Source organism: Microchirus variegatus (assembly GCF_963457635.1).
Source record: "Microchirus variegatus genome assembly, chromosome: 1".
NCBI classification, from domain to species: Eukaryota; Metazoa; Chordata; class Actinopteri; order Pleuronectiformes; family Soleidae; genus Microchirus; species Microchirus variegatus.
This window is the reverse complement of record NC_139802.1, coordinates 40,726,094-40,749,780: the sequence shown is the minus strand read 5'-3', so window position 1 is coordinate 40,749,780 and position 23,687 is coordinate 40,726,094. Positions and strand designations below refer to the sequence as shown.

Sequence of the window (23,687 nt, the reverse complement as noted above, 5' to 3'; positions counted from 1 at the left end):
GTAGGCATTTTATTTTTCGCCCGTGACAATTCTTTTGGCCATATATAATCCATGATTCCATTGATTCAAATTCAGTTTCTGGTGGGACATTTTTCATCCCATAGGTTGGCCATAGTGGACATCCACTAGTGTCTGAACTCTGTCTTTATTCCATCAACAAGTACATAATCCAAGTAAAAAACATGTGTGTCAAGTCCGTCCACACTTACCTCATGGCCCTCAGTGCAATTTTGTACGCCAGCTCGGCGTCATGAGGTAGCAGTGAGGTGAAGAGATACTTGGCAAAGGTGTGCATGGGTACGCTCTCTCTGTAGAGTAATTCTCCCAGACCACTGTAAGGACCAGCTGCAAGGAAACACATGGGAATCACATCAGTTTGTGGAGTTGAGTTTGGTGTCAAATCACAGTGTGAGGGGGATTTCCCTGTTTGGCATGTCAACAGGTTTAAAGGTCCCATATTATACCCTATTTCTCCAAGTTAACCTAGTTCCCTGGTGTCCTAATGAACATGTCTGTGACATGCTTTGGTTAAAATACCATAAGGATGAAGCACCACAGCAGTTCAATCACCCTGCTAAAACAGCCCTGTTCAGAACGCTCTATTTAGTAGTATCTCTTTAGGTCCACCTTAAAAAAAAAGTAAAACGAAACTTAAGGGACAGGAAATGACATCAGCCACAGAGGCTACTGGGAGCTAACAGCAGTTAGCATTTGGAAAAATGATCATTTGCAGGCTCTAGCAGGCACATTGCCGTCATATATAACATGTATCCACTGGACAGATAAATCCTCTGAGGCTGGAGGTTTGTGTAGAACTCTGTGCTGCACTGTGGAGCTTGGTAATAGTACAGCTTTTGGGAACTATTATAAGTGGTGGATTAATAGTAATTCTGGTAGGAAGACACAGATATTGAACCAGAAAAAACAACAACAATGCATTCAGACAACTCCCTCGGGCTGTGGGATATTAAGGAAGACATTTTTCAGTTAAACAAGCTAATTAATTCAGAGAATAAACAGCAGATTTATGAGTAACAGAAACAATTGTCAGCTGCAGCCTTGAAAAAAATGCTCCTTCTTCATTTCCCAGAGTCAATCATGATATCTATAGTTAAACGTCAAAGATGTTAATTTTACTCCGCAGAGGACAGGCGACAGGCAGCAAATCAATCGACATGATCTACAACCAACAGCGTGTTGGGATGTTTGAGTCTGGCTCACCCTCGAGCAGGAAAACAGCTTGCTTCTGGAAGACTTTCACCAACGAGTCGTCCAAATCGACTTCTTGGAGCTTGGCCAACAGCTGCTCTTCGTTGCGACACACTTTCTCCTGGGCGTAAAGGCCGTCGGGCATCACCCTCTGCTGCCCGAGGCCGATCAGAGCTGTCTCCACGGCCAGCGACACGAACGACTCGCCTTCTTCCAGGAAAAGATGCGCGGCGAGGAAAACGGACGGCTCCGTCGTCCTCCCTGGACTCGGCGAGCCTGGGGGGTGAAGCAAGAGAGGACTGGGGTTTAGGGTTTGAAAGCACATTGTTGTCTTTTATATTGACGTCAGAGTCACTTCTTCATTTTTCCCCCAACCAAACAAACAACTTCAGAAGATTCAGAAGATGATTCAGATTCTATAACGTGAGTCAGGATTGGATTAAGATTTGAGCCCTCAGTGAGGAGGATGACTCAGGGGGGGGAAATGTTCCCTTCAGGCTGTGAACCAAGCGTTGATAGATCTATTGATCTATTTGGTTGCACTGCTGTTCCTATTTTCAGAGTGTGCTCTCCTGGGGGTGGTAACGTGTGTTTTATTGGCTTAATGATGTCTTGGCAGACCTCAGAGTTCATCCCAGAAGGGTTAACGATCCCTAATGAATTACACACACACACACACACACACACACAGATAAATATCAGAGTCTTAATTGAAAGCGAACAACTTTTTTCCCATGAATCACCATCTTCCTTGTCACTTCACCAGGATAAAACAAAGCGTGGAGCTTTTTTCTCTGGGTTCTGGGCCGAGCTTGCTGCATAATTAATGCATTTTAATTGGGGCGTTTTTTTTTTTTTGCCCTGCCGCATTCCTTATTCATGAGCAGTTGTAAGAGGATGACTGCAGGCCAATCAGAGCCGCGTCTGTGTCATCACTGCTGATTGCTGCCCGAGGGCCCGCAGTTGTGACAGGAAGACACAATCACTGCAGTGTAAATGTGTGTGTGTGTGTGTGTGTGTGTTTTGTGTACTGTATCTGCAAAGAACAGGAATGGAGGACTTTAATTCAAGTAATGCACTTCCTCAGCTTCAGCATGTACGTAGGTACAGAACTCTTGCTGTTATTTTTATATATATATGTATATATATATATATATACGTATATATACAAATATATGTATATATACATATATATGTAAATACACATATACAGTACATACATACATACAGATATATATATGTATATACAGTGGTGTAGTGGGGATTTTATCACTGGGGGCACTCTCCGAAAAAAAAAAAAATATATATATATATATGCGTGTGTGTGTGTATATCTATATATATATATATATATATGTAGCTATATAAACATACATATAAATATATATATATATATACACATATAAATATATATGTCTATATATATATATATATGTGTATGTATATATATATATATACACATATATAAATATATATGTATATATATATAGATATACATACACATATAGACATATACATATATATGTATGTATATATATACACACACATATATACATATACATACATATATAAATAAATATATATATAAACAAAAAAGTATATATGTCAAATGTGTCTGATTCAGTTTTAATGATTACTTTATGATGAGCAAAGAAACAAAGAAAATATTCACATTTAAGAAGCTAAAACAATCAAAATTTTAGCTTTAATTGTGAAAAAAGCTTCAAACCCATTATCGCGTATCAAAATAGTTGACGATTGATTTAGTAATTGATTAATAATCGATTAATCGATTAATCGTTTCAGCTCTAAACTCATTATAAGTTGATATTATTAAGTGGCGGGCAACATGCAATTGATTCGGGGGCCGCATGTGTTTGTGAGACCCCTCATATAAAGTATGCGAGTACTGCAGTGCCTCCTCTGTGTATCTGTGTGTACCTGAGAAGTCCAGCAGGACCGAGGCGCCGTCTTCGCTGCCGTGGCCCGTCTCCGTCAGAGTGCTGAACAGGGTGCCGATGGGGTCCAGAGGGTGGCCCACCCAGCCCTCCAGGTTGGTCACTGATGTTATGCCTTTGTGGAGCAGCTCTGCAGTAACACACACACACAGACACAGACATAAAGTGTTAAAGCAAAATAATAAATAATAATGTCACTTCTGTTTTTCCTCGTTAGTAACGCGCTCTAAAACTAAGTAAATAACAACGTCGGCTCCATCAGCAGAGGTGTAAATCGGAACACTCCTTTCACAATCCGATATAATATGGTTTGAGCATTTATTTCTATACAGCGTGAAACAGCTGCGTATTTCGATTTCCATCTTCGATGACCTTTTAGTTCGTCATGTTGGCTGATGCATAATTAATCTGCATCTCTCACGTGCTTACTAATCACTTCCCCACTCACTTCTATGCCGGATATTCAACATACAAATAGACTGTGAAGAAAATAATTCTTATTGAACGTGCAATTTAAACCCATACAGTTGTGTAGATTACTCTGATTCACTGTAGATGTAGGTCTTAATATATTTGACATAAGCTAAGGGATATGTGATAAGATAAGGGCATGTTATGTCCCTCCAGCAGGACTTTAACATGACAGAAATAACTGAGAAATGTCCCTTAAAACAGACATTTTACATTATTTCTAGAAGTCCGTGAAAAGTTCTATTCTTGTCTCCACAGTGCAGCACAGAGTTCTACACAAACTTCCAGCCTCAGAGGATTTATCTGTCCAGTGGATTCATGTTATATATGACGGCAATGTGCCTGCTAGAGCCTGCAAATGATCACTTTCCCAAATGCTAACTGCCGTTAGCTCCCAGTAGCCTCTGTGGCCGATGTCACTTGCTGTCCCTTAAGTTTCCTTTTACTTACGGGACCTTTAAATATCTCCGCATTTTAACAGCGACTACTGATGTAGAGCGACATGGTTCTCAGAATAAGCCTTTTAACATGGTCTTGAGGCAAAGGCATTGCTTCACAAATGCCACCATCTTGAGCCAAACAAAGCAGAACAACAACATCTCTGATATGTGAGGGTGACGGTATGGGTGAACGGTCCCTAATTCTTACACACTGGCCATTTAAATCATGCTATAGCATTTTTTTTACTTAGCCCTAGAACACTATCGCTCAAATTCAAAATATCATCACTAACGCCGGGTGATTTTTATTTTACCCAATAAAAAGTACTTCAAAATATATAAAAACATGACAATACATGATGAGTTTGAGTAGTGTTCTTTTATTTTAAAGTGTGTCATGTCTAACAAAATGAAAGAAAAACATCATGAAGGAACCATATAAAAATGCTCCAAAATTACTGGAAAATTAGGAATTTGGGAACAAAAAACGCCTTAAAAAAATAATCATGAAGATGAAAACTTCATCTCGGGTGAAAACACCCGGCAATGGTGTTCTAGGGTTAAGTTTGTGTATATAACGTCATATTCTTCAGTATTTGCCTAATAGGGATGTACAGCGTGAAGCATCAGTCACATAAAAAAAACATGATGGAAGATAGACTGACCTTTTTTATGAGTGCGGAAGAACTCCAGCTGTTTCTGCTGTTGCCTCCTCAGTGTGTTGACTATGGTGATGGCCAGCCTGAGCGCTTCCTTGGGGTAGCCGTGTGATCTCAGGGCATCTACTCGGGCGCAGGCAGTGGGGACGTGCTCTGCGGGATTCAAGAAAAGAGATTTCAAGATACTTTTCATCGATCCGACCCCGTCGTCTCTCCTCTTCTCTATCCTGAGGGCGTCCCATCCTCCACTCCCCGCTCTCTCTCTCTTACCGTGCCACAGAGGCCACCCTCGGGCGTCAAAGAGGGAGCTGTCCAGGTTGTCATGGTAACAGTAGTTGGCGTAGTGGTCCTCCGTGATGATGTGTTGCAGGTGGGGGTCCTGCCAGTGCAGGTCGCAGGCCTCGATCGCCCGCGTGAAGACGGTCCGGTGAGGCCGAGTGAGTGGGTCTGAAAGAGATGACGCGGTGAGAACATGTCATTTCAAACATCATCATTAGCAGCTTATAGAAATGCTGGTGTGTCTGTTTTTTTTCTTTCATTTTCTTCAACAGGGGAAGCACAGTGCCAGAGAAATTGTTACGAGGCTCATTCCAGTAGCATGCGCTGCAAAGGTAATACGACTCGCAGGCGCGAGATTGATAGAAGTAGACTTGATTAAAAGAGAGGGGGAGGGCGAAAGGAAAGGAGACAACGGTGTTAATGCACCGGCAGGAGCAGAAGAAGAGCATGAAGAGAGAGAGAGAAAAGAGGTGACGAGGTCGAGTCTGGGAGGGAAATTTGGGAGAAAACAAAAGAAAGAAAGCAAAGATCTTGTGCTTCAGGTAGCATCTCACCTGGGTTGCCGGGAGGGCCCTGGGGCAGAACGTTGGTCAGATTGGTCAGCTCGCTGCCATGGTTACCATCCTCCAAGGGGCAGACGTCCACACTGTTCCACCTGCGTAGCTGTCGAAGCCAGAAACCTTTCTGCTCGGGTTTACAGTGGGGGTTCAGCACAATGCACATCCACAGAGTCCCTGCACACAGACACACACACACATTTACAGTCACACACACTCTAAGACCTAAAGGGTTGATTATTATGGAGAAAACATAATCACAATTTTCGTTTTTTTGTCTCTCAAAGGGATATTTAAGATAAATATAGAGATACCATTTATTTACACAAAGATTGATCACCTTTAATGAACACAGTGTCACCCTTGGGAGGCTTTGATTTTGTTAACATTGCTAGTCTTTTTCAGCGCAAAGGATTTTTATACCACAGCAACAGCTGTTCACACACGGCTGATTCAGACTCATCAAGGCTTTATTATCGTGCGCTTTTCACAATCATGATCCTAAAGGCCTTTTTTTTTTTTTTTTTTTTTTTTAAATCGCGTCCGTCTCTTGGGTTTGTGAACTTTGTGAGCAACCTTGGCACAAATCGAGTCATTTGAATTAATGAATGCAGCTTTAATCTGACCAATTATGACGAAAAAGCACAAATGGACATATTATGCGAAAGACTAATGCACGTTCATTTAAGTCGATCCTCATTTGCGCTGCTTGAAAATCCACGAATGCAAGCGAACATCTGGCTTTTGTCTGCAAAGGGGAGTTACAGACAACTGGCATTCGCTCCAGTAAAGGTAGACGTCAGAGGTGACATTCAAGTGGCGAGCTTAAATTGTTCAGTCGCTGAGTTTGAAAGAAGGATTGAAATGAAAGATAATCAAATGGAGCCACCATGACATCGTTTAGAGAGGGGTCTATATATGCGTTTGACTGTCTGTTAGTGACCAACATAGCTTGAAAAGTCAAGGACCGATTTGGATGAAATATTCAGGAAATTTCCGCAATGGAACCAGGAACAAGTGATTTGGGTGTGATCCGTCGACGCTATCACTGGTTACTACTGTTATTATATTCAATTCAAGTAAATTCAAGTAAAATGGAATCAATTCAATGCGTAAGGAACACTTAGTCATAGGGAATTCGCCATTTTTGTCCCTGGTTCGGCTCTCAAACAATAAAGCAAATAACTAGAAAAGCACTCGGAGAGCGCAGACTCACCCCCCCCTTAGGACTTTGAAAACGTACTCTTTGCGTTGTAACTAGTGCTGGGAACTAGGTTAACGCACGCTAACGCATGGTGCCTTTCCATGACGACTAACCGGAAAAAGACGTGCGCCGTGCGACGTTATGTTTATGTGCCGCGACACAGGAGTCCAGGCACCGTTTACCAGTTAGCTCCGGTAGCTGCATTAGCTCCTTTTAGCGCCGGTTAGCACGCCTACAGTCGAACTGGAGCGGTCTGTTTATTAAAGGAAGCGAGGAGCGCTACAAATAACCTGTGTATTGCGTATGTGTGCCTCTGTTTTTAAAGTTTAGCGTTACTTTAGCGACTCGATTTTAACACGGCGGCACGCAAACATGACGTCACACGTGTCTTTTTTGCGGTCAAGCGTCACGGAAACGCGCTGTGCGCTAACGCTGACGCCGTTAACCGCCGCTACCAGCACTAGTTGTAACCAGTGATAGCATCTACGGATCATGCCCAAAATTGAATCACTTGTTCCTGGTCCCATTGTGGACATTTCCTGAAAATTTCATCCAAATCCGTCTGTGACTTATCCAGTTATGTTGGTCAATATCAAACAGACAAAGAAACTCTGGCTAAAAACAGATACCTCCTTGGCGGAGGTCAATAATCCCAACACTCAAAAACAAGGACAGAGATAAACAACAACACTGACAGAGTAGATGTAAAATCGAGTAAATGCAATGAATTAGACTTTAACTCATCATCGCTGCTGTTCAATTTTCTTGAATTAACCGACTAAACTGCCACTGAGACGAGCTAAAGCGCCACACAGGAGGACACTACTGGGTACAGACTGGAAGATAAAGGCACAACGTTGAGGAACAATAAAGGATGAGATGACAAAATTAGAGAGGAGAAGTGTGTGTGTGTGTGTGTGTGTGGGGGGGGGGGGGTCAGAGAGAGCGAGAGATTGTGAGGAAGAAGTGTTGTATGGGGGAGGGAGGCTGAGGAATGGGGGGATGGTACCGGAGGAGAGACGCTGTATCCTCTGTGTCTTTGTTAACGCTGCAACCAAGGACAACAATGAAGGAGGGAAAACAGCAGAGTGATGAAATGCAGGGCAACAATCCGAGGGAGTGTCAGGGAAAACAATAATAATAATAATGATAATAATAATAATAATAACAGAATCTGAACCTAGAGGCTGAGTTATCATTTATTAAACAGAGGATTAGTGACCGAGTATTTAAACTGTGTTTATTATGCATGGATCCATGTTCGTGAGCAGCCTGTACAACCTGTTTACTCGCAACTGTTGTTAATGTGAAGAAATAAAATACAGACTGTTAGCGTTTTTGGCTTCGGGTAAAACCTTTTAGCTGGATTCACAGTTACTGATATGTATTAGTGAGACTTTTTAACAGCGGTCACCAAAACGGGGACCTTTTTATTCGATAGTTAGTAAAATTGATTTAATTTTTTCTTCTCTCCTCTTATGTGAACTCAGCGTTATGTGTTCGGCGTGGCTGAAATAATTGCCCACGCTTTGATAATTGTCGCTCAACAGAACGCAACAAGTCATGCAACGTTTTTTTTTTTTCCGCAATCCGTTCAAGCGAAAGGCTCCGGTCGCTTCTGTGTAACCGCACACCTCCTGTCAACTCTTTCAGTTTCCACTTCACGTCGTATATATAAAAACCTGATCGGCTTGTTTCTGTACGTCTGTGCTACGTTCTCTTTGTCTTGATAATGCATGGATTTGATTCGATCGTTATGGAGGAAGAGAAAAAAAAAAAAAAACCTGACCACACTTGCAAAGTTTCCGCTTTGATGTTGAATTCACTGTGTGTTGTGTTTTGAAACTGTACCTAGTTCATCCCACAGTTGCCTGTACTTGTCGGTCATGGTGGTTCCCTGTTGCCTCCACAGCACTAGCCTGGGGTCGCCCATGAACTGCTCTGTGATCAGCGTTAGCATGCGAGCTCCGTTGGAGTCCCTCATCTTCAGCATCTCTCTCACCTACGGAGACGGGGGGGGGGGGGGGGGCGGACATTGAGGTTAAAGGTCGCCGTACAGCTGCCGCGTGTGTTTGTGCTTGGGCGAGTCGCTCTGGAAAAGGTTGTTACCTTGCTGAACAGTAAGTTGAGCTGCTTTCCTGAGCCGTGGTACCCGCCCTGGGAGAGAAAGAGCTTCACCTGCTCTTGAACCTGTTCCTCGTCCAGATGCCAGCAGTTGTCATCATCCACGCTGGCGCCTGCTGTCGGATCCGGAGCGCCTGCAACAGGTGACAACAAATCAGGCGACGACGCACTGGAAGAGCGAGAAGGCAACTACGGCAAAAGTGACACTCCCCTTTATATGAAATACAGTGTATGCAATATAATCCCTGCAGACTTCTATAAGGTCAGGTGTTGAGCCGTGCTCTAGCTTTTAACAACTTTTTGGACCAAAGAATAATTGATTACCACGATGACTATGTGACTACGTAAAACATAGTGACCAGTAAATGACTTACGGGGACATGTTATACCCTATTTCTCCAAGTTAACCTAGTTCCCTGGTGTCCTAATGAACATGTCTGTGACATGCTTTGGTCAAAATATCATAAGGATGAAGCACCACAGCAGTTCAATCACCCTGCAAAAACAGCCCTGTTCAGAACGCTCAGTTTAGTAGTTTCTCTTTAAGTCCACCTTAAAGGTCCACCTTAAAAAAAAAGTAAAACGACACTTAAGGGACAGGAAATGACATCAGCCACAGAGGCTACTGGAAGCTAACAGCAGTTAGCATTTGGAAAAGTGATCATTTGCAGGCTCTAGCAGGCACATTGTCGTCATATATAACATGTATCCACTGGACAGATAAATCCTCTGAGGCTGGAAGTTTGTGTAGAACTCTGTGCTGCACTGTGGAGCTAACAATAGAACTTCCGGTTTTGGGATACTGTTGCTCTCACCAGCATGCTGGTCTAAACGAATCCTTCGCAGAGCTCCGTGAGACAAAAATTCCAGAAATTTAGCGCATTGTGACGTTCCAATGAGTGCGGAAGTCAACATCGCTTGTTTTATCTCCTGTCCTTGTACTGAGGAGGACCACAAAAACATGAGTGAGTCATCTTTTTTCACACCGATAGGGCCTCCAGAGTCTCAGATATAAGGATTTAAATGACTAAAAGGTTGATTTTGCATAATATGTCCCCTTTAAAGCTGAGATCAGACTCCTGTTTAGGTTTGAGTTAGGGAGACTTGGGAATGCACAAGGTGATCACAAACTTGTTTTCCCTCCTGTTCTCCTAAGCTCTTTATATTTCCAGAGTCCTGCCGTTGGACTTCCACTGATGCAAGACAGAGGAAATCCAACATGGCTACCAGCATTTGGGTGTTTTGCCCTGCATGCACATTAAGAACTAGAACACTCTGTTCTTCCAGCAATAGCACTTCCAATCATCCAGATCCTCCACTCACCATGGACCTGGTTAATCTCCGAGTTCTGCGACAGGATTTCATCTGCCAGTTTCTGTGCCGTTGGCAGCACCTCGGTGTGATGCACTGTGATCAGGTACTGTACAAACTTCTGCAGCTGATCCCTGTTCATTTGGAAAAGAGTCTCTGAGATGGGCAGGCGCAGTTTGACCTGCTCGGGCTTCCGTACTCGGTATAGCGATAGCGCCACAACGTGGGCACAATAGAAAATGTCCTTGTTGCCGCAGCTGCACGTCACCGCCGTGATTTTGCATCGGTCGAAGCTGACGCTCACGTTGCAGACCAGCTCTGGCTCCGAGGAGGTGGCGGGTTCCCTGACTGTGCCGCTGAGGTGAAAACCTGCAGAGAAACAAAGAAAAGGATTGGTGTTAAACTTTTAAAATACACCGTATTGGGGCCGGCAACTAATTTTAAATTTTTTTTCCTTCTTATGCCGCTTTTCCACAATACAGTTGTAGTACAGCGCAGCGGTTTTCATTGCTATATTATCCACTGAATGTGGTCACAAAACTGCCTTGACGTAGTTTTATACGTGACACAAACTAGTGACGAGCAAAGCAGTCATTTCCGGGGTCCTGGATCATTAGAATGAGTGAATTAAAAAAAGATTAGTTCAGTGCTTCTTGTATGACTGGACTGCAAACTCCATCTGACACAGACACTTAAATGGGTCATATTATACCCTGTTTCTCCAAGTTAACCTAGTTCCCTGGTGTCTGTGACATGCTTTGGTCAAAATACCATAAGGATGAAGCACCACAGCAGTTCAAACAGCCCTGTTCAGAACGCTCTGTTTAGTAGTATCTCTTTAGGTCCACCTTAAAGGTCCACCTTAAAAAAAAGTAAAACTAAACTTGATGGAACAGGAAATGACATCAGCCACAGAGGCTACTGGGAGCTAACAGCAGTTAGCATTTGGAAAAGTGATCATTTGCAGGCACTAGCAGGCACATTGCCATCATATATAACATGTATCCACTGGACAGATAAATTCTCTTGTGTAGATTGTGTAGAACTCTGTGCTGCACTTTGGAGCCAAGAATAGAACTTTTCGAATAGGTTTTCGGATACCGTTGCCCTCACCAGCACTCTCGTGTGTTTAAAAGCAGAGCTCCATGACACAACAAACATAATTTCAGCCCTAACAAATACAAACCAGCTACTCACATGTTATTATTACTCTTAAAGTTAGCGATCATACAGTATTAGCACAGGGTTGTTTGTAAAAGCACATAGCAGGTATAGACGAGAGTAAGATTGCACATCACATGTTTGGTTGTGCATTTGAAGCCTTGAAGCGACTGATAAGAACGCTGTAGCCTCGCTCTTATCGCAAATCTCTCACCACAATGGCCATGACTCGACTGTGTAGCACTTAATAACACACAAACTATGCAAATGAGAGTGGTAACGTAACGATTATTGCTGTTATTGGTTTAATATATAGTACATACACATGTTTTCAATACCTTTAGCACATCACTCCTGCAACATTTCCCTATTTCTAGGAATTCTGTCGTGTGGCATTGGTATTTTATGTCGAGTAAAAGATATCGGTTCCTCCACGCCACAGTTCTGACTGTACACTGCGCATATTTATCATTGGCTCTTTGTTAAAACGAGAAGTGAAAGCACACTCGTCAGTCAGGTTTATTTCCTTATCCGGAACAGCAAACATAGACGAAGCTTGAAGAAATATAAATTTCAGGTCGCACCCATATTAAAGTCTGTTGCCGTGACTTTCTCTTCGGCCTCTCCGAACACACACACACACACACAGACCCATAAGGGTTTCAGCATGTGAGAGGGTCAAAGGTTCATGAAACAATAGCAGGTCTCTGCCTGCAGTGAAGTGATCCTGTCAGTCTTAAAGGCTAGGAGGAGGAGGAGGAGGAGGAGGAGGAGGAGGAGGAGGAGGAGGAGGTGGTGCTCGGGGGTAAGGTAAGCACTGGAGGTGTTGTGGAAGGGAAATGAACAGGAAATGAGAATATTTGGGTCTTCCCACTCCTCTCCCAGCGGCTGTGGTGCTCTTACACTGTCAAGTTGTGTCTGGTTGAACCACACTGACGGGTATCATCACGGACCGGTTGATGTGTGTGACTCTTGTTATGCTCTTATCTGTTTTCTAATGAGGCAAAACCAGCATTTTCCCCTTCTGGTTTAAACAAACCCTGTGCAGACGACTGTGCGCACGCAACCAGTTTGGTTTCATGTGGACTGTAATGCGCCGGCTTGCACACGCTCCCTGTAGCGAAACACTTTCCGGTCCAAAAGAAGAATCTGGTAACTATGGAAACCTGCTTGAGGTCACATGTGATAATCCACCAGTTCTCACTTATGCACGGGTCGGCACTCAAAGAATACAAGAACAATACAAACGGGGTTGATTCACCGATAAAATTTGTCACTACTGACGAAGAACACGAGCTCGCACGCACATGCGTTTTCTCTCATCTTATTAATAGCGGCTATTTGGCCTTTTTGTCCCGTATCAAGTGCTTCGCCTCTCTACATACGTTTCTATTATGAGCCGTTGCTCGCTTGGCACACGTCTTCTCCATTTCTGACCTCGGGGTCTACTTAAAAAGCTGCGAATGTGCACTTACCGCGATTAGTTACACCCATGTTCACGGTGCTGTTTTGGCGTTCGTGCAACTAAGACTAAGCCAGGAGGAAGTAAGTAGCATAGGTTAAGCCTCACTTTGTCAGATATCCACGATTTGTGCAACAGCCTTCTGATTTTATTAAGATCGGTACTGGCACTGGCAGTGGCTACAGAAAGAGTGTAAACAGAAGCGAGAAGACTAGTGCTGAGCGCGTTAACGGCGTAAACGTTAACGAATGACGCGTTTCCATGACGACTGAGGGGAAAAAGAGGCGAGTGACGTCTTGTTTACGTGACTACGGATTGTTAAAATTAGTCTGTATGCAGTACACAGGTACGCTGGTTATTTGTAGCGCTGCCATTTTCGTTTAATAAACAGAACGCTCCAGTTCGACTGTAGGCGCTAAACGAGCTAATGCAGCTAACGGAGCTAACTGGTAAACGGTGCCTGGACTCCAGTGTCGCGCTGCGTAAACATGCCGTCACACGCGTATTTTTCCCGGTCAGTCATCATGGAAACGCGTCGTGCGTTGACCTGCGTTAAACTAGTGCCCAGCACTAGGCGCACTAACGGCGCTAAAAGAGCTAACGGAGCTAACTGGTAAACGGTGCCTGGACTCCAGTGTCGCGGCACGTAAACATGACGTCACACGCGTCTTTTCCGGTCAGTCGTCAAGGAAACACGTCATGCTTTAACCTGCGTTAAGCTAGTGCTCAGCACTAGGCGCGTTAACGGCGCTAAACGAGCTAACTGGTAAACAGTGCCTGGACTCCGGTGACGCGGCACGTAAACCTGACGTCACATGCATCTTTTTTCCGGTCAGTCGTCATGGAAACGCGTCATGCGTTAAGCTAGTGCCCAGCGCTAGAGAAGACCTACTTAAATTATACTGTAATTCAAGAGCACTAGAACAAACTGCAGCCCAAAGACCAGTTAAACACGAACTGAACATTATAAACGTCATGAGTAAAGATGAATTGCTGAACCGTTCTTAAGTGTTCCTAATAAACTGGCAACTGAATCTACGTTTGTATGTTATGTTATGCACGTCTACAGAAAAGGTTAAAAACACGAGCAAAGGGTATTTTCACCCTGGAACATCATCTGGAAGGTTTGATTTCCACTCAGCTCAGATGTTCTCACACATGTGACACGCTGCACAGCGCTGACACATATCTGCCCTGCTGTGTGGAAGGAGATTGTAAACAGTGTGGGTGTCTTTTTTGGTGTTTTTTTTATTCTTTCTGAAAATGCGGTGCAATGCTGATCCGGGGCCAAAAAAAAATAGAGGTGGAACGCGACGGCGTTCGTCTCGCCGATCGCGAAAGCGTCTGTTAGAGAAACACGAACGAGCGATTCAGTTTAGCAGACGCGCCACAGATGACGCTCACACACTTCCCTCAACCACCAGTCCACATCCTGTCTTTTTGAGTACACGAACACACACACACACACACACACACACACACACACACACACACACACAGAAATGCATGGCACTCTGTTTCACAGCCCTGCCCCAGTCATGCCTGGCCCACAGCTGAACTACTGACGCAACAGAAAGAGAGAGGCTGACTCGAGGAGGAGGAGGAGGAGGAGGCTGGAAAAATCGGTATGCCCTCAGCTGAGTGTGTGTGTGTGTGTGCACATGCAGGAGTGTATGCTTGGCGGCGAGCCAAAGCCCTGAGCTCAGCATTCTGTAATGCACTTCCTCTCCGTGTGTGTATGTGTGTGTGTGTGTGTGTGTGTGTGTCTGCACTTCACAGCTTGCATAATACAGCTCTCTGTGCACGGCATGGCAACCAAACTTAACTCCTTCTTTCCCGACGCCGAAACAAAGTTTCAGGCAGCGTGGCAACACTCGGAAAAGTCACTAAGTGCATTTACTCACGTACTGCACCACCGTAAGACATACTTTATTTCCTGTTACAACCAATTCAGAGGTAAATCTAACACTTTGGTCAGCTTTAAAATGAAAAACCACTCACATGACAGGTTGTGACAATTTCTTAAAAGCATAAACAACTTCCTTAAAAATTCATTATAGTTTAATTTAGCCTCACTCGCACAAGGGGCGTAATTATTATCCACTGAACTATTTGTACTTGTATTCTGATGCTAGTACATTGGCAGGAAGTGACATTTATCTTGTAATGTAAACGGTTCCTGCCAGTTTAAGTCATCAATCGTCGCTACTTGGCGTCACCCTGCGGTGGCGCTGCTCCAGAGCCGAAGAAGGAGTTTACAGCAGGGATAATGGCTGACAAAGCTACGTGAAAAGACGCCCCATCCACATTCAATACATAGACTTTTGTGCACCTTGTTCTCTATGTTGTAAATAAATAGTGAAATCCTGCACTTTTAACTTTTCGCGGACGTTTAGTTTATTTCCGTTAGACCTGTCTTGCAATATATTTCTATTATTATCACAGAATTGTTGTGAAAGTATATTATTGACTGTGGACCATGTGTCATATATTGTACCTGTGATTCCCATCCTTAGTAAATTGGGTACTTTTTTATTATTATTAGTGATTTGTTGTTTTGTTTACAAGTTGTCAAAAAAACACAAATAAATGCCATTATACACTCTTAGAAATAAAAGTGTGAAGTAGAACCATATAAGGTTATTTAGCTTGTCCTCATAGGAGAACCCTTTATGGCTCCACCTAGAACCTTTTTGTAAAGGTTCCACCAAGGACCCCTGTTTTAAAGGGTTCTCTGGATCAAAAATGGTTCTTACTGGAACCATTAGTGTTACCAAGAACCCTTGAAAAATAAATGGCTCCAGGTAGAACCTCAGCCCTTGTAGAAGAACACTTTTGAAACCCTTATTTCTAAGAGTGTAAAGACAAGAAAGGAAAATGAATGTTTCCTTCATGTTCAATGACATTATCCCATATAACCACCCTCTTGCCCCTCACATTCTTGTGGTATTCACAAACTCAAACCTGAGACTTTTCTCAAGAAGTTCACAGGTTCCGACACGTTTGTGTGTTTCCGAGAAATGACGGAGAACCAGTGGTGATTCTCTAGTCATTGATCCCAAACGACGTTCAATGTTTCCAAATAAGGCGCGTGATCAGCTTCGGTCACTTCGAGGTGGAAACGGCAGCAAGTAAACCCTGTTTCACATGATCACGTGATGAGTTCCTCCAGTCAGTGGCCACAAATGTGTTGTCATGTCTCCATGCCACGTCACTTAATGATACAACTACACCAAGAAGTTATTTTTAAACGCAACAGGAAGCTCATCTAAAAAACAGTCATTAAAGACTGCTGGTAATCAGTGCGCGCTGACTATTGATTGGTTGTTTACTTCACCTTCCTACAGCCCCAGAGGTGCCCCTGCATCTCCACGGGTGAGAGATTAGGTTCCCCATTGTCATCAAAAGTACACACACACACACACCTTGTTTGAGAGGCTCACTTATGCCTGAGTGGCCAGCTTTGGAGGCTGGTGTGAATACTTGTTTAATGTAGGGAAGAGGGGGGAAGATGGGGGGGGGGTTGGAGGTCTATCTGCCTTTTGTGTGCAGGTACTCTGGAAGCATAGCTGAGAATGTTGCCCTGCAGCCACGGTCTTCAGCAAGGCTTGAAGTTCTCCTCCACAGCCAACTCTAAACTCAGGGGGTGGGAACTGTGGAACGTGCAGAGCAGCTTGGGTCCAGTTATGTGATAGTAAATGAACTGCCATATATATGACATCAAACTGGGTTTAAAACTGGGCTTTTCATTCTGCTGGTCAGAAACAAATGACTTTTACAATAAGGTGAGCGAGGGTACACTCTTTGAAATAAGGGTTCCAAAAGGGTTCTTCTACAAGGGCTCAGGTTCTACCTGGAACCATTTGATTGGGTTCTTGGTAACACTAATGGTTCCAGTAAGAACCATTTTGATCCAGAGAACCCTATAAAACCCCTTTCCTGAATAAAGGGTTCAAATAGGTCGCTCAAAAGGGTTCTCCTCTGAGGACGAGCCAAAGAACCTTATATGGTTTTACTTAGCACATTTTCATTTCCAAGAGTGTACCATGAGCACTCCGCTTTACAGCACGATGCAACATGTGCATTCTGTATCAAAGAGGGTTTTCATTTCATTTTAAAACACCGAAACTGGAAATAATAAAAAGTTTCTGGTGCATACAGAAGCCATTTTGGGGGGCGAGCAGGGGTCAAGAAGCATTTATCCCCCCATAAGTCACTTCTGAAAGTGTTCGCGGGCCATTCTTTACGTTTACCGACATATTTACAACCCGTTTGCAGATTTACTCGTGGAACGTTGCTCCACCTGTCTCCACATAAATCCGATCACTTCCTGTGAAGAAGTGCAGACCTGGATGCAAACGGCACTACATACAGTTTAGGTCTGATGAGTCTCAACTCAAAATGTCTATTCTGAGAAGCAGAGTTATCAGTGATTGTTATAACGGGGGTGTGTGTGGGGGGAGTAACTGAACAGTCAAAATGGTTTTACATCTGATGTGTGGGGGTGAAGGGGGGGGGGAGGCGGAGGAAGCACCTCTATGCGCGCTCAGAATTGGGTCAATGGGGATTTGAGTTAACTGGGTCAATCTGTGTCCTTTAAGCTCCCTACACAGCATGACTATGCTAATCAGTATTCTCTGTTTATTCTGCAAAAAAACTTTTTAAAGATGTTCTATTAAATTCCACCCACATTGTGTTTTTTTTTTATACACACATTTTAGTCCTTCACCAACCAGCAGAGAAAAGCAGAGTTGCGGCATCATAACTCATGACATGTATCAGCCTCTTCCAATCTAGCCTCCAAACTCTAGAAATGACAGACTGCACTGAAATTCAACGAGGAGAAAGGAGAACCTCTCTGACCGAGTGGACAGAAATTCCTCAGCTTTGTCAGAAAAACAAGGTTTACGCCCTTCACAGTGCATGAGAAACTGCGACTGGCTTTGTCAAACCCCGACAAGAAAACGACTCCGGTAGTGCAGGAGGACACCGCTGAAACCCGGCATTTTACAGCAGGCTTTTAATCGATGCCGTTCAGACATCCAGTGTAGGTCAGTGTGGCCTGTAACTGGTCCCTGAACTTGTAGGAGAATGGATGAAGAATCTGCCAGTGAGAGTGGAGGGCAGACATAAAGAGATAGGGCTTTTAACAGCGAGCACTTGAGTAGAAGCCTCTCTTGGCGGTTTTGATCCAAGCAGACCGCAGCGGTGCAAGAGAAAAGTTCGATCACAATAACCAGCGCACTTAGAGATCGTGCCCTCGCTGTCATAATGCAAGTTATATGTGAGGCAATCAAATAAGTGCTGCAATTAACAATTAGTTTTGACTGTATATGAAAGTGTTGATCGACCACATATCCAAAATCTTATAGTGAATAACAGTTAAAGGTAAGCTATAGGTTGTTCCACTGTAGAGAGTTAGCTGGGATTGGCACCAGCGTCCCCCCGCGACACCTCATGTGGAGGATAAAGTGGTAGAAGATGAATGAATGAATGGTTATTTTCTTGTGTGTTGAAATGACGTCCTGTTTTTTTTTCTGCCAATTTTTATGTGTTCACAAACCCAGCGGATGATTGCTCTCAAGGGGATTATTCAATGAGACTAAAATTAACATAAACATCCAAACAAATGAATTCAAATATTTGTTCCCCTCAGATTATCTCTGATCCTGTACAAGGGCCCTCCCATTAAGTGGAGTTCAATCCACCAGACTTGACTGTGTGCAATGTAGTTTTGCATCATATTTTATCATATTTAAATTTGTTTTGACTAAAAGTGAAAGGACATTTGCAGCCTTGCAGCAAAAGACTCAGGTTAGCTTCCCGGTCCAAACAATGCATGGAGTTTGCATGTTCTCTCCATGTGTTTGGGTTTTCTACAGATTCTCCAGTTTTCTCTCATGGTCCAAAAACATGGAGAAGTTAACTGAACACTCTAAATTGCCACTAAAGGTGTGTGAATGTGAAAGTGAATTATGAGTTGTTCATCTCTACTAGTGCAGTGCCCCGTAGGAAGTATGTATTCCTATAGTGGGAGCTGAATAATAATTTTTCAATGATGGTAATGCACGACGGTTCGTGCAACAGCTAGCTACGCGAATGCTCATCGAAACATAAAACACTTGCGTTGTGCCTAATGAGGTTGCACAGTGTTTGTATCAAGTTAGCAATACGCTAATGCCAATCGTAGCCTCGCTAGCTTACCTTCGGAAACATGTTAGCCAAGTTAGCCGCAAAGTAGTAGCATGCTAATGCAAAATAAATATGTGCTCACGTATTGGTGGATGGACACTCCCACCTTCCCGCTCCAGACAGCGCAGCTGCTGCTGATGAACCACTGCCTGCCTGGTGTAGCGTGATAAATCAGCAAAAATTTTAATTCGCCCCAAAAATGTGAAAATCAAGGATGCACACCATCGGGCTATGCTCAACCCGTATCCAAAGTCTTAGGGCGAACTGACTAACGGTCATCGAGATATGCCCGTCACAGACAGACAGACACACGGACAAAACTTGCTTTAAAGATATGTTGGCCCCACCCCATGACCCTGATCATGTGGAGGATAAAACGGTAGAAAAATAATGAGTAAGGAAGCGCATTTAACTTGTTTAAAATACTTAAAATGTAGTTACTTGATCAGAGGGGACAAACGGTCATAATACTGACAGACAAACAGTAGCAATTTCACAACTTTTTTGCGTCATTGTGTATTTGCTGGGGCTAATAAGAGTCTTTAGAGGTTTGCCAACCACGTTCTACAGGGACTGAGGAGAATTTTCCCCTCCTTGTCTTTCCTACCATTTAAAAGCATTTGTTTGAGTGCTGCGTGTTCCTGGTGTGCTCAGTGAAAGTCATTTGTTTAGCCTCGGAGGACCATCAGCAGGGCCAGCCAGTGCCTACTCTCTCTCTCTCCAAATGCATTTGTTTCCACTCCCGAGATCCACCACAGAGAGTCTCCGCAGACTTCCTGCCCGAGCTGCACCGCTGCTGCTAATGAGCCCAGGAATCCCACCAAGACAAATAAAAATCAAATAAAAGCTTTTAAGTGTTTGCTTACATTAGGTTATTAAATCTTCCTTCAAGATGTGATCGGAGTTTGGTGAATATTCTCTGAATCATCCGCATTAAAAGGAACAGTTTGGCATATTCTCACTCAGAGTAACACTGCTCAAGTTTATATGTCATAAATGACGCCTGGGGAAATATAATAGCTTAGCATAAAGACACCAAAAGTGTAACTAGCTATCAAAAGGTAGGGGAAAGAATGCAATTATCTGCACACAGTTTCTGATGTATTTTATCAATACAGGCGCTTTTTGCTTAAGTAAGCAAAGCTAACTGGCTGTTTACGGCACCACCTTCACTAATATGAGAGAGTTGAGGATAATTTTACACTCGCAACTGAAATAAAAAACAAAATAGCAACTAGGAAAGCTCTCGGAGAGCGCAGGCCTCCGCCAAGGCAGCTCAGTGCCTACAAAATAGCGATAAAAATAGTGATATCGTCTACTAATCATGCCCAAAATTTAATCACTTGTTCTTGGTCCCATTGCGGACATTTCCTGAAGATCTCTGGACAGATAAATCCTCTGAGGCTGGAAGTTTGTGTAGAACTCTGTGCTGCACTGTGGAGCCAAGAATAAAACTTTTTGAGGACTTCCGGTTTTCCGATACAGTTGCCCTTGCATGTTTTACGAACAAATCAGAGCTCCGCGAGACAACAATTCCATGAATTTAGCATCCTGTGATGTCCCTATGAGTGCGGAAGTCAACATTGCGTGCTTTATCTCCTGTACTTAGACTGAGGAGGACCACAAAAACACATAAATAGCCATCTTTAGACTGATAGGGCCTCCAGAGTCCCAAATATAAGGATTTAAATGATAAAAAAGTGGATTTTGCATAATATGTCCCATTTATATCCGTACAATGCCTTCTTCGCTGTATTTGGTGTAGTGTTACAGCGCAACTTATGTACTACTGGCATATGCAATACAGCGTGGGGTTCAGCGGGGGTTCCATGTGGATAGAGATGTTTCCAGAAATGATGTCGTATTTATAAGGAACTTTTTGAAAACGTTAAAGAAAAAGATTTACATTTCATGCAGTTTCCACGTGGATGTGGAACTGAAAACAGTCGGCCTGGTTCTCACCAAAGATAAAATAATGTCTTGATTAGCATGTGAAAAGCTCAAAAGGGAATCAGTTTAATTCATTCAAATGCCAGTCTGAAGACAGGTAAAAGTTGTTTACCAGCAGAACACAACAAAAACAGAACCACTTTTCCCCAAAACTATACAATAAACACCAACAAGTGAAGAATTATTGCCGCTAATGTCAGTGGCAGGTAAACTCAGCCCTCTAAATGATCTACACCATGTTTATGATCACATTAGCTGACCAAAATAACCAGAAAGAAAAACAACTTCACGTGGGAACCAGCAGCAGCAGAGCAGAGGAGCAGGCCAACGTGAGGCCGATGGGAGAAGCTCACTGTGGGAACGATCAGGTCCCCGAGTGGATGAAGTTAACTCGGTAACCTGGCTGTTCCTTCAGCTCACGTGGGATTGTTGGTGGTGGAGCTCCAGCTGTTTTCTGCGTTTACTTTCCCTTTTATTGTGTCCCCATTTCCCTCCAGTGGACAACCATCTCCTGAGATTCCATCTGTATTCTGCCACAGTCTCACGGTCGTTTTATCTACTACTTACAGTGAAGTATGGAGCACTTAATTGACAAAAAGCATTCAGATTTTCTGGTTTCTTTGATGGAGAGGGTTAGGGTTACTGAACATCTTTTGTTTGTGACAGTTGCTATGGCTGCACAGACACAAGTGATCAGAATAAAAGCTTGATCGGAATAAAATGTGTCACGTAAACATGCCAATCCAATAGCTGTGATCCGGCACAGGGCATTTGGAAACCAATTTCATGAGAGGGTTATATGCTGATCGTCAGTGGGATCGCCGTTAATATTAACAGTCGACTTCCTGATTTGGTGCAATCACATGTCTGATCCATGTCAATGTGATATATTTCCATTTTGTTACTTCTGGAAAAGGAGGAAAAACAAAATGGATAATTTATTTTTGCCTCCATGTAAATAATGGAAATGCACATGTAAACAAGGCTGTTTTATGGACTAGTCAGTAAATCAAGAATTTATTTGACGGATTAATCAACAACAAAAATAATACTTATTTATTATTTAGTCACTTAGAAATGGGACACCCCTTAAATGCAGATACGTCTTCAGACAGTGGGGGGCAGAATAACGCGTAAGCTGCGTCCAGTCTGTCAACTCCAAAGAAGAAGAACACATTTATGTCACGATTATTTATTACGATCCGTTTGTCAGTCAAGTTATTAGGTTGTCAGTTTGTTATAAAGATGATACTCGTACAAATACCACAACCACGGAAATATTCAGCTGACAGTTACCACACAACACGGCTTATTGAAAAGTAAACCATAGCAAACGATCGATTGTCCCGCACCGGCCGGCTATTGACAAAAGATCGTAAAATAAAAAAGAAATGTTACGCAACAATGACGTCAGTAATCCGTAATATGGGCCTAAACTAAGATAATACAATGGTTTTCATAATGTTTATATCTCTATTAACAAAGAAAATACTTAATTTGTAGCGTACTCGTTTCGCTGCATTCGGCGCCATCTTTGTTGTATGAAAACACACAATGCATTCTGGGTAGCCCTTGCTCCCAAGGGTGGTCTCGGAAAATCTCAACTTTGATGGCGATACAGCCCTTAAACTTGCCCCCTCAACTTAATTTTTCTGAGAATCGGGACAGCACCTAGCACTAGCGGGAGCGCACATTTTTGAGATTGAGGGTTAAGCAAAGAATTGGAATTCACCCATAAAACCATCTGGGATAAAGGATGCATTCATAGCACTTTGATTCCAACAAACAGCCGAGAACCTAAATATTATCAGGGAAAACAACAATTGTCCACAAACATGAATCTGCATCTATGCAGAATTAAAAGCCAAACAGATCAGACGAGAAGGATTGATCTCCCCAACGATCCCACATTTGCATATATTTAAATAAAGACTCAGAAGATCTGACTGAATGATTTAGTTCTGGGTCGAGCTCTTAAGTCATTCACAATATCTACAAAGTTGCTTTTTGGCGCAGTTGACCAATTTCGTTTTTATGCTGACCGGTAGACTGCATGAGGAGGAGGAAGTAGGAGCTGGTTGGGTTTTAAACACAGAATGAAGAGATAACGTGGGACGACAGAAACCAAAGTATCAACGTGTCCAGACACGGACCGAGTCGAGCGGTTTCAATACAACTGTAGTCGTATTGTTGCATCTTCTCGTCCAGTCAGACCTGCTGCTGAAGCACAGTCATTCGCTCACTCAGAAATGTCGAACACGCTGTGATGTCTGTTCAGCCGAAATAGCAAAAGGAGGTTGAGGGTGTGTAAATCTGGTTTGATGCCTGCCATGATAAGGTGTGACCTGCATCCTGTTTTAAGAGCACGGGGGGCCCCTCCTCCACGGTGACGCTGTAGGAAAGTATTCTTTCCTACTATCACAGGCACGGTGTTGCGGTGATGCACTGACAGTTTAACGGCTGCTCTCAGTCACACAGAGACAAGAACAGGCCCCGGGTATTTTTGCTGGATTAGCAGATCAGTAAACACCATTTAACATAGTTATTCAGCTGGATCCTGGTTTTCTCAGTTCTACCTATAACGTGACCATGCAGCTTATTCACAACAATCGTGACTAAGCCCCCCCCCCACGGGAGCTGTGAGAAAAAAAAAAGCTGATTAATAAGTAAGTTGACTGAAAGAAAATGAGTCGATGAAAGTGACATAATC

General features: G+C 43.2%; 1 protein-coding gene across 2 annotated transcripts in view; it reads right to left on the bottom strand.

The window, feature by feature from the left end:
• LOC310928470 (zinc finger SWIM domain-containing protein 6-like) overlaps positions 1–23,687 on the bottom strand; it is a gene marked incomplete at both ends in the record, with an annotated part of 44,831 nt that overhangs the window by 4,926 nt on the left and 16,218 nt on the right. Inside the window, 9 exons of one of the 2 annotated variants that reach the window (XM_083891017.1) lie at positions 210–345; positions 1,222–1,485; positions 3,151–3,297; positions 4,744–4,890; positions 5,008–5,184; positions 5,571–5,750; positions 8,629–8,779; positions 8,887–9,035; positions 10,225–10,581. In XM_083891017.1, the coding sequence (XP_083747143.1) occupies positions 210–345; positions 1,222–1,485; positions 3,151–3,297; positions 4,744–4,890; positions 5,008–5,184; positions 5,571–5,750; positions 8,629–8,779; positions 8,887–9,035; positions 10,225–10,581 (1,708 nt within the window). The remainder of the gene's footprint in view (positions 1–209; positions 346–1,221; positions 1,486–3,150; positions 3,298–4,743; positions 4,891–5,007; positions 5,185–5,570; positions 5,751–8,628; positions 8,780–8,886; positions 9,036–10,224; positions 10,582–23,687) is intronic. The other variant, XM_083891018.1, reaches the window with a different exon arrangement.